This window comes from Entelurus aequoreus, linkage group LG27 (genome assembly GCF_033978785.1).
Source record: "Entelurus aequoreus isolate RoL-2023_Sb linkage group LG27, RoL_Eaeq_v1.1, whole genome shotgun sequence".
NCBI lineage: Eukaryota > Metazoa > Chordata > Actinopteri > Syngnathiformes > Syngnathidae > Entelurus > Entelurus aequoreus.
The window spans coordinates 32,666,870-32,678,126 of record NC_084757.1 but is presented as its reverse complement, the minus strand read 5'-3'; the positions used below and the strand labels follow the sequence as shown (position 1 = coordinate 32,678,126).

The following is an 11,257-nucleotide window of genomic DNA, read 5'->3' as shown; positions in this document are numbered from 1 at the left end:
TTTAAAACATTTTTTTTTTAAATTTTGCTCGTATACACCTAATAGTCATATATGACGCATGTTAATGTTTGCACATGCTAGCATTTTAGCCAATTTTGGTATAGTCAAATATTTAGTTCGTTAACGTATGCTAATGTTGGCATGCCAGCTTGTTAGCAAATTTTGCACTTCAGATTCAAATATGTAATTACTTCATCATGCTAACTGTTAGCATGCTAATATTGGAAGGCTAGCTTTTTTAGCTCATGTTGCAGGTATACACCTCAGACTCATATATTTTGTTACTTCACACGTTATCTGTTAGCGTGCTAGCTTTTCTGGCTAATTTAGCAGGTTTACATCTCAGAGTCAAATATTTTGGTATTTTACGTATGCCAACTTTTTGTCAGCATGCTAGTTTTTTTTTTTCAATTTTGCTTGTATAGTCATATATTTTGTTCCATGACGCATGTTAATGTTTGCACATGCTAGCATTTTAGCCAATTTTGGTATACACCTTAGAGTCAAATATTTAGTTTGTTAACCTTTGCTAAATGTTAGCATGTTAACATGCTAATGTTGGCATGCCAGCTCGTTAGCAAATTTTGTAGATATGCACTTCAGATTCAAATATGTAATTACTTCATCATGTTAACTGTTAGCATGCTAATAGTGGAAGGCTAGCTTTTTTAGCTCATGTTGCAGGTATACACCTCAGAGTCATATATTTTGTTACTTCACGCACGTTAACAGTTAGCATGCTGGCTTTTTAGCTAATTTAGCAGATTTACATCTCAGAGTCAAATATGTTGTTATTTTTTCAACTTTTTGTTAGTATGCTTGTTTTTTTTTCTGATTTTGCAGCGATACACCCAATAGTCATATATTTTGTTCCTTGACGCATGTTGACGTGAGCATGCTTTAACGTTACAATGCTAGCTTTTTTGTGCTAATTTTGAAGATATTTTGTACACTTAAGAGTGGTATGTTTTGTTCCTTGACGCATGCTAACCATAGCATGCTATTTAACGGGGTGATCTTGGTCTGAGCTAATTTTGCTGGCATACACCTTAGAGTCAAATACTTAGTTCCTTAACGTATGCTAACTGTTAGCATGATAATGTTGGCATGCCAGCTTTATAGCTCATGTTGCAGGTGTACACCTTACAGTCAAATATTTTGTCATGCTAACTTTTAGCGCGCTAAAGTTAATATGCTCGATTTTTTTAGTGCAAATCTTGCAGACATGTACCCAAGAGTCGAATGTTTTGATGCTTGACGCTATCTTTAGTCAGCATTTCTTTCATTCACTTCATTCACATACATTTTTTTGCAAAATTGCATTTTCTGGTACGTAATATGATATTTGTTGTGGTTGCAGATACTGCTTCAAAGTCTCCAAAGTGGCCACAATCTTCACTATTGTGGTCCTGTGCAGTGTAAGTATCACTAATGTGTGCAAATAAATACGAGCTACCGGTAATCAGAGATGTCCGATAATGGCTTTTTTGCCGATATTCCGATATTGTCCAACTCTTAATAACCGATTCCGATATCAACCGATACCGATATATACAGTCGTGGAATTAACACATTATTATGCCGAATTTTGTTGTGATGCCCTGCTGGATGCATTAAACAATGTAACAAGGTTTTCCAAAATAAATCAACTCAAGTTAAGGAAAAAAATGCCAACATGGCACTGCCATATTTATTATTGAAGTCACAAAGTGCATTATTTTTTTCAACATGCCTCAAAACAGCAGCTTGGAATTTGGGACATGCTCTCTCTGAGAGAGCATGAGGAGGTTGAGGTGGGCGGGGTTGAGGGGGGTGTATATTGTAGCGTCCCGGAAGAGTTAGTGCTGCAAGGGGTTCTGGGTATTTGTTCCGTTGTGTTTATGTTGTGTCACGGTGCGGATGTTCTCCCGAAATGTGTTTGTCATTCTTGTTTGGTGTGGGTTCACAGTGTGGCGCATATTTGTAACAGTGTTAAAGTTGTTTATACGCCCACCCTCAGTGTGACCTGTATGGCTGTTGAACAAGTATGCGTTGCATTCACTTCTGTGGAAAGCCGTAGATATTATGTGATTGGGCCGGCACGCAAAGGCAGTGCCTGTAAGGCACGCCCCCAATTTTGGTTGTCTGGGTGGAAATCGTGAGAAATTCGGGGAGAATGGTTGCCCCGGGAGATTTTCGGGAGGGGCACTGAAATTCGGGAGGGTTTGCAAGTATGACTGGGAGACTCCGTAGAGCGGCGTTTTAAAAAGTCATAAATTTTACTTTTTGAAACCGATACCGATAATTTCCGATATTACATTTTAAAGCATTTATCGGCCGATAATATCGGCAGTCCGATAATATCGGACTGCCGATATTATCGGACATCTCTAGAGCTAATCATGAGCTTTGTTATGTTTCCAACACAACAAGCTGAAGACAAAAACAAGCTGAAAGAAGCTAATTATGGAAAACAAATAAAGAAAATATGCACAAAAACATGTAAAACAAATGTATTGTGTTTCCAGCTGTTCTTCAGCATGTATCCAGATCGAGACAACCCTCATAGGATGCTGGCCGTGACTTCCGCCGACAGCTTCTGTATCCTCTTGAACGCGATCTTCACCGCCAAATAAATTGTGAAATCCCAAACAAACATTCCCTACCTTCCACAAGAGATATTCTCTTAACGCGCCGCACAGCGATGAATCTGACAGATTTCCGGGACAACGCTCTGCTGAAGCTGCAAGTGGGAGGACCTTTCGCCGGAGGGATGGTGGACCTCGCCAACCAGGAGTACATCCTGGTGCAGGTGGAGCAGACCGATCCGCCCGGCCAGCGGAGGAGGAGGACTCTGCAGGTGACGTCTGCAACGTAAAAGGAGCGCTTGGGGGTTTTGTGTCCTTGTTTACGGGTTCTTGTTGTTTGTGCGCAGGTGGCTTACAACTGGACTATTCCTCTGAACAGTGAGCAGAGTGACCAGGTGGTGCTGACCAGAACCTTTGAGATGCTCAGCAGGTATGCAGACTATAGCATTGAATAAAATCAACAACAATGTCATTGAAATTGCTGTTTTTCCTTCTACAAACCACGTTTCCATATGAGTTGGGAAATTGTGTTAGACGTAAATATAAACGGAATACAATGATTTGCAAATCCTTTTCAAGCCATATTCAATTGAATGCGCTACAAAGACAACATATTTGATGTTCAAACTCATAAACTTTTTTTTTTTTTTTTTAGAATTTCATGGCTGCAACACGTGCCAAAGTAGTTGGGAAAGGGCATGTTCACCACTGTGTTACATGGCCTTTCCTTTTAACAACACTCCGTAAACGTTTGGGAACTGAGGAGACACATTTTTGAAGCTTCTCAGGTGGAATTCTTTCCCATTCTTGCTTGATGTACAGCTTAAGTTGTTCAACAGTCCGGGGGTCTCCCTTGTGCTATTTTAGGCTTCATAATGCACCACACATTTTCAATGGGAGACAGGTCTGGACTACAGGCAGGGCAGTCTAGTACCCGCACTCTTTTACTATGAAGCCACGTTGATGTAACACGTGGCTTGGCATTGTCTTGCTGAAATAAGCAGGGGCGTCCATGGTAACGTTGCTTGGATGGCAACATATGTTGCTCCAAAACCTGTATGTACCTTTCAGCATTAATGGTGCCTTCACAGATGTGTAAGTTACCCATGTCTTGGGCACTAATACACCCCCATACCATCACACATGCTGGCTTTTACACTTTGCGCCTTCAACAGTCCGGATGGTTCTTTTCCTCTTTGTTCCTGAGGACACGACGTCCACAGTTTCCAAAAACAATTTGAAATGTGGACTCGTCAGACCACAGAACACTTTTCCACTTTGTATCAGTCCATTTTAGATGAGCTCTGGCCCAGCGAAGCCGACGGCGATTCTGGGTGTTGTTGATAAACGGTTTTCGCCTTGCATAGGAGAGTTTTAACTTGCACTTACAGATGTAGCGACCAACTGTAGTTACTGACAGTGGGTTTCTGAAGTGTTCCTGAGCCCATGTGGTGATATCCTTTACACACTGATGTCGCTTGTTGATGCAGTACAGCCTGAGGGATGGAAGGTCACGGGCTTAGCTGCTCACGTGCAGTGATTTCTCCAGATTCTCTGAACCCTTTGATGATATTACGGAGCGTAGATGGTGAAATCCCTAAATTCCTTGCAATAGCTGGTTGAGAAAGGTTTTTCTTAAACTGTTCAACAATTTGCTCACGCATTTGTTGACAAAGTGGTGACCCTCGCCCCATCCTTGTTTGTGAATGACTGAGCATTTCATGGAATCTACTTTTATACCCAATCATGGCACCCACCTGTTCCCAATTTGACTGTTCACCTGTGGGATGTTCCAAATAAGTGTTTGATGAGCATTCCTCAACTTTATCAGTATTTATTGCCACCTTTCCCAACTTCTTTGTCACGTGTTGCTGGCATCAAATTCTAAAGTTAATGATTCTTTGCAAAAAAAAAATGTTTATCAGTTTGAACATCAAATATGTTGTCTTTGTAGCATATTCAACTGAATATGGGTTGAAAAGGATTTGCAAATCATTGTATTCCATTTATAATTACATCTAACACAACTTCCCAACTCATACGGAAACGGGGTTTGTAAATTTGAGGCCCCGGAAATGGGCGAAAAATCCCCGTATTTTGCGGGCGCGCCAGGCATGGCCAAAAATGTTATACACCAGAAGTATTTGGCCACCTGCCTTGACTCACATATGAACTTGAAGTGCCATCCTATTCCTAACCCATAGGGTTCAATTTGATGCCGGTCCACCTTTTGCAGCTATTACAGCTTCAACTCTTCTGGGAAGGCTGTCCACAAGGTTGCGGAATGTGTTTATAGGAATTTTCCACCATTCATCCAAAAGCGCATTGGTGAGGTCACACACTGATGTTGGTGGAGAAGGCCTGGCTCAGGTGTTCTATAGCAGTGGTCCCCAACCACCGGACCGCGGACCGATTGGTACCGGGCCGCACAAGAAATAAAATAAAAAAATTTAATAAAAAAAATAAAAATAAAAAGGCTTTCTTTTTTAAATTTTTTTAAATCAACAAAAAAAACATAATATATGGATTATATATATCAATATGGATCAATGCAGTCTGCAGGGATGCAGTCCGTAAGCACACATGATTGTATTTCTTTATGAAAATAAAAATAAAAATAAATAAATAACCCCCCCCCCCCCGGTCCGTGGGACAAATTTTCAAGCGTTGACCGGTCCGCAGCTACAAAAAGGTTGGGGACCACTGTTCTATAGGGTTCAGGTCAGGACTCTGTGCAGGCCAGTCAAGTTCATCCACACCAGACTTTATGGACCTTGCTTTGTGCACTGGTGCACAGTCATGTTGGAAGAGGAAGGGGCCCGCTCCAAACTGCTCCCACAAGGTTGGGAGCATGGAATTGCCCAAAATGTTTTGGTATCCTGGAGCATTCAAAGTTCCTTTCACTGGAACTAATGGGGCCAAGCCCAACTCCTGAAAAACAACCCCACGCCATAATTCCTCCTCCACCAAATTTCACACTCGGCACAATGCAGTTCGAAATGTACCGTTCTCCTGGCAACCTCCAAACCCAGAATATTTAGGAGCGGGGAAATTTCACGACTGGATTTGTTGCACATGTGGCATCCTATGACAGTTCCAGGCTGGAAATCACTGAGAGCGGCCCATTCTTTCACAAATGTTTGTAGAAACAGTCTCCATGCCTAAGTGCTTGATGTTATACACCTGTGGCCGGGCCAAGTGATTAGGACACCTGATTCTCATCATTTGGATGGGTGGCCAAATACTTTTGGCAATATAGTGTATATTGGGGGTCCCGGAAAATGAAATTTCAAAACTGGATCTCTAGCACCACCTTTAAAATGAGCAAAAATTAGACCCTCCTTCCAGTTTCGTGTAGGGCTGCAACAACTAATCGATTAAAATAGATTAAAATCGATTATTAAAATAGTTGCCGATTAATTTAGTCATCGATTCGTTGGATCTATGCTATGCGCATTCGCAGTTTTTTTGTTTTGTTTTTTTTAAATAAAAAAATGTGTTTTTAAAAAAAACAACAACCTTTATTTATAAACTGCAACATTTACAAACAGCTTAGAAACAATAATCCAAATTAGTATGGTGCCAGTATGCTGTTTTTTTTCAATAAAATACTGGAAAGGATAGAAATGTAGTTTGTCTCTTTTATCTGATTATTAATCGATTAATCGAAGTAACAATCGACAAATTCATCGATTATCAAATTAATCGTTAGTTGCAGCCCTAGTTTCGTGTATCGACTCGAAAATCGCAGGAGACGTCTATCATGACGGGACGCACGTAAAAGTCTCAGGAACCCATACCTGAAAACAAAAAGAAAGTCGGCCATCTTAGTTTTCATCTTCCATTTTTCGGCGGAAAAAAGGGGTCGTACTTTCACAAACCCTTCCTAGGGACTTTGACCAAATGAGTCGCGGTTAAAATGACAGATACTAAACATATAAGCGATGATAAATTGCGGACAATTTTGTTATACGCCATGAGATATGAGAGTGGCATGGCGCCAAATCTTGCTCCGATGGCTTTTGGCCATTTTTCGGCAAAAAAAAGGGGTCGTACTTTAACTCCTTCCCTTCGGGACTTTGACCAAAGGAGTCACGGTTAAAATGACAGATAATACACATATAGGCAAATGATGAATTGTGAACAATTTTTTCTTACGCCATGAGATGTGGGTGTGGTATGGCGGCAAACTTTGCTCAGATGGTTCTTTGGCCATTTTGCAGCAAAAAAAGGGGTCGTACTTTTACAAACTCTTAGGGACTTTGACCAAATGAGTCGCGGTAAAAATGACACATAATACACATATAGCCATACTTGCCAACCCTCCCGTTTTTAGCAGGAGACTCCCGGTATTCACCGCCTCTACCGATAACCTCCCGGCAGAAATTTTCTCCAGACAAACTCCCGGTATTCAGCCGGAGCTGGAGGCCACTCCCCCTCCAGCTCAATGCGGACCTGAGTGGGGACAGCCTGTTCTCACGTTCGCTTTCCCACAATATAAACAGCTTGCCTGCCCAATGACGTCATAACATCTACGGCTTTTAGAGAGTAGAGTGCACAACTGCGCACACAACAAGGAGACGAAGCAGGAGAACGAGGAAGTTACAGACATTGGCGACGCCGTCGACGAGCAAGATGAAGAAATACGCTTGCAAGTTCCAAAACGAATGGAAACAAGAATTTCAGTTCATCCAGGACAGTTCGAAGGGGAAGGTGTATGTTGCCTGGACATTTTGTAGAACAGACTTCTCCATTGAACACGGTGGCCGAAATTATATACTCATTCACTCATTCAAGTATTTATTTTATTTATATGTATAATAAAATAAATATATATATAGCTAGAATTCACTGAAAGTCAAGTATTTCATATATATATATATATATATATATATATATATATATATATATATATATATATATATATATATATATATATATATATATATATATATATATATATATATATATATGAAATACTTGAGTTGGTGAATTCTAGCTGTAAATATACTCCCCTATTAACCACGCCCCCAACCACGCCTCCTCCCCCAACCATGCCCCCTCCACACCCCCCACACCCCACCTCCCTGTATCGGAGGTCTCAAGGTTGGCAAGTATGCATATAGCCAATGATAAATTGTGAATAAATTCTTCCTACACTATAAGATGTGGGTGTGGCATGGCACCAAACTTTGCTATGATGTTTTTTTGCCATTTCTCGACAAAAAAAAGGGCTCATACTTTGAACTCCTCCTTGGGACTTTGACCAAAGGAGACACGGTTAAAATTACAGATAATACACATATAAGCAATGATAAATTGCAAACAAATTTGTCATACGCCGTGAGATGTGGGCGTGGTATGGCGCCAAATTTTGCTTCGATTGTTTTTGGCCATTTTTCCGCGAAAAAAGGGGTCGTACTTTTACGAACTCCTCCTCGGGACTTTGACCAAATGAGTGAGTCACAGTTAAAATGACAGATACTACACATATAGGCGATGATAAATTGGGAACAAATTCTTCCTACACCATAAGATGTGGGTGTGGCATGGCACCAAACATTGCTTTGATGGTTTTTGGTCATTTTTCGACAAAAAAAAGGGGTCATACTTTAACTCCTCCCCCGTCAGGACTTTGACCAAAGGAGTCACGGGTAAAATTTCAGATATATTGCATATATAGGCGATGATAAATTGTGAACACATTTTTCTTACGCCATGAGATGTGGGTGTGGCATGGCGCCAAACTATGCTACGATGGCTTTTGGCCATTTTTCGGCCAAAAAAAAGGGTCGTAATTTTACAAACTTTTCCTACGGACTTTGACCAAATAAGTCGCAATTAAAATTACCGATAGTACACTTATAAGTGATGATAAATTGTGAACACATTTTTCATACGCCATGAGATGTGGGCGTGGTATGGCGTCAAACTTTGCTCTGATGGCTTTTGCCCATTTTTTGACAAAAAAAGGGGTTGTACTTAAACAAACTCCTCCTAGGGAGTTTGACTAAAGGAGTTTCGGTTAAAATTTCAGATAATACACATATAGGCGATGATAAATTAAAAACAAATTTTTCTTACGCCATGATATGTGGGAGTGTGGTATGGCACCAAACTTTGCAACAACGGTTTTTGGCCATTTTGCGGCGAAAAAAAGGTGTTGCACTTTACCAAACCCCTCCTATGGACTTTGACCAAATCAAATGAGTCACAGTTAAAATTACAGACACTACACTTATACGCGATGATAAATTGCAAACAAATTCGTCATACGCCATGAGATGTGGGCGTGGTATGGCGCCAAGCTTTGAACCGATTGTTTTTGGCCATTTTTCGGCGAAAAAAGGGGTCGTACTTTTACAAACTCCTCCTAGGGACTTTGACCAAATGAGTCACAGTTAAAATTACAGATACTACACATATAGGCGATGATAAATTGTGAACACATTTTTCTTATGCCATAAGTTGTGGGCGTGGCATTGCACCAAACTTTGCTCCGATGGTTTTTGGCCATTTTTGGGGGGAAAAATGGGGTTGTACTTTAACTCCTCCTCCTAGGGACTTACTTTAACCAAAAGAGTCACAGTTAAAATTACAGATACTACACATATAGGCGATGATAAAATGCGAACACATTTTTCTTACGCCATGAGATGTGGGAGTGGCATGGCGCCAAACTTTGCCCCGATGGTTTTTGGCCATTTTGCAGCAAAAAAAATGGGTCGTACTTTAACGAACTCTTCCTAGGGACTTTGACCAAATGAGTCACATTTAAAATTACCGATACTACACATTTAAGCGATGATAATTTGCCGACACATTTTTTTTACGCTATGAGATGTGTAAGTGGTAGGGCACCAAATTTTGCTTCGATTGTTTTTGGCCATTTTTCGGCAAAAAAAGGGGTTGTACTTTAACAAACTTTTCCTAGGGACTTTGACCAAATGACTCGCAGTTAAAATTACAGATACTACACATAGAAGTGAGTGATGATAAATTGCAAACCAATTTTGCCTACACCATAAGATGTGGGCGTGGTTTGGCGCCACACATTGCTCCAATGATTCGCTACAAAACACACATGGTTAATAATTGCTGTGTTTATTCTTCATTACGTTTGGAGGCCTTTTTGAGGCCGTTAACATGCAGGAAAAGTCTCCATATTTTGCAGGCGCGTCAGGTATGGCGAAAAACGTTATCTTCTGGGGCTCCCAAAATTTTTGGTGTTGGGTCAGGTCATCGGAACCACCGCTGCTTTAATTTGCGTTCAAATTTTGTGAAGTAAATTTTTTTTTACATCAAAATATGATGAAAGCAAAATGTGTGTGTTTTAAAAATGTCAGTGTGTTGACAGTGTTTAAAGGCCTACTGAAATGCGATTTTCTTATTCAAACGGGGATAGCAGGTCCATTCTATGTGTCATACTTGATCATTTCGCGATATTGCCATATTTTTGCTGAAAGGATTTAGTAGAGAACATCGACGATAAAGTTCGCAACTTTTGGTCGCTGATAAAAAAGCCTTGCCTGTACTGGAAGTAGCGTGACGTCACAGGTTGTGGAGCTCCTCACATCTGCACATTGTTTACAATCATGGCCACCAGCAGCGAGAGCGATTCGGACCGAGAAAGCGACAATTTCCCCATTAATTTGAGCGAGGATGAAAGATTCGTGGATGAGGAAAGTGAGAGTGAAGGACTAGAGAGCAGTGGAAGCGATTCAGATAGGGAAGATGCTGTGAGAGGCGGGTGGGACCTGATATTCAGCTGGGAATGACTACAACAGTAAATAAACACAAGACATATATATACTCTATTAGCCACAACACAACCAGGCTTATATTTAATATGCCACAAATTAATCCCGCATAACAAACCCCTCCCCCCTCCCGTCCATATAACCCGCCAATACAAATCAAACACCCGCACAACACACTCAATCCCACAGCCCAAAGTACCGTTCACCTCCCCAAAGTTCATGCAGCACATATATTTCCCCAAAGTCCCCAAAGTTACGTACGTGACATGCACATAGCGGCACGCACGTACGGGCAAGCGATCAAATGTTTGGAAGCCGCAGCTGCGTACTCACGGTAGCACGTCTGCGTATCCAACTCAAAGTCCTCCTGGTAAGAGTCTCTGTTGTCCCAGTTCTCCACAGGCCAATGGGAAAGCTTGACTGTCATATTTCGGGAATGTAAACAATGAAACATCGGCTGTGTTTGTGTCGCTGCAGCCGGCCGCTAATACACCGCTTCCCACCTACAGCTTTCTTCTTTGCTGTCTCCATTGTTCATTGAACAAATTGCAAAAGATTCACCAACACAGATGTCCAGAATACTGTGGAATTTTGCGATGAAAACAGACGACTTAATAGCTGGCCACAATGGTGTCCCAAAATGTCCTCTACAATCCGTGACGTCACGCGCAGGCGTCATCATACCGAGACGTTTTCAGCAGGATATTTTGCGGGAAATTTAAAATTGCACTTTACTAATCTAACCCGGCCGTATTGGCATGTGTTGCAATGTTAAGATTTCATCATTGATATAAAAACTATCAGACTGCGTGGTCGGTAGTAGTGGCTTTCAGTAGGCCTTTAATGTATTTTAGTGCATGTGCCTCACAATACGAAGGTCCTGAGTAGTCCTGGGTTCAATCCTGGGCTCGGGATCTTTCTGTGTGGAGT

The 11,257-nt window shown here is 41.2% G+C and overlaps 1 protein-coding gene across 1 annotated transcript in view; it reads left to right on the top strand.

Moving 5' to 3' along the window:
* The window catches only part of oca2 (oculocutaneous albinism II), a 151,012-nt gene that overhangs the window by 26,315 nt on the left and 113,440 nt on the right, over window positions 1–11,257 (top strand). The window contains 4 exon segments of the mRNA XM_062038403.1: window positions 1,361–1,418; window positions 2,508–2,580; window positions 2,682–2,839; window positions 2,915–2,997. Coding sequence (XP_061894387.1) covers window positions 1,361–1,418; window positions 2,508–2,580; window positions 2,682–2,839; window positions 2,915–2,997 — 372 coding nt within the window.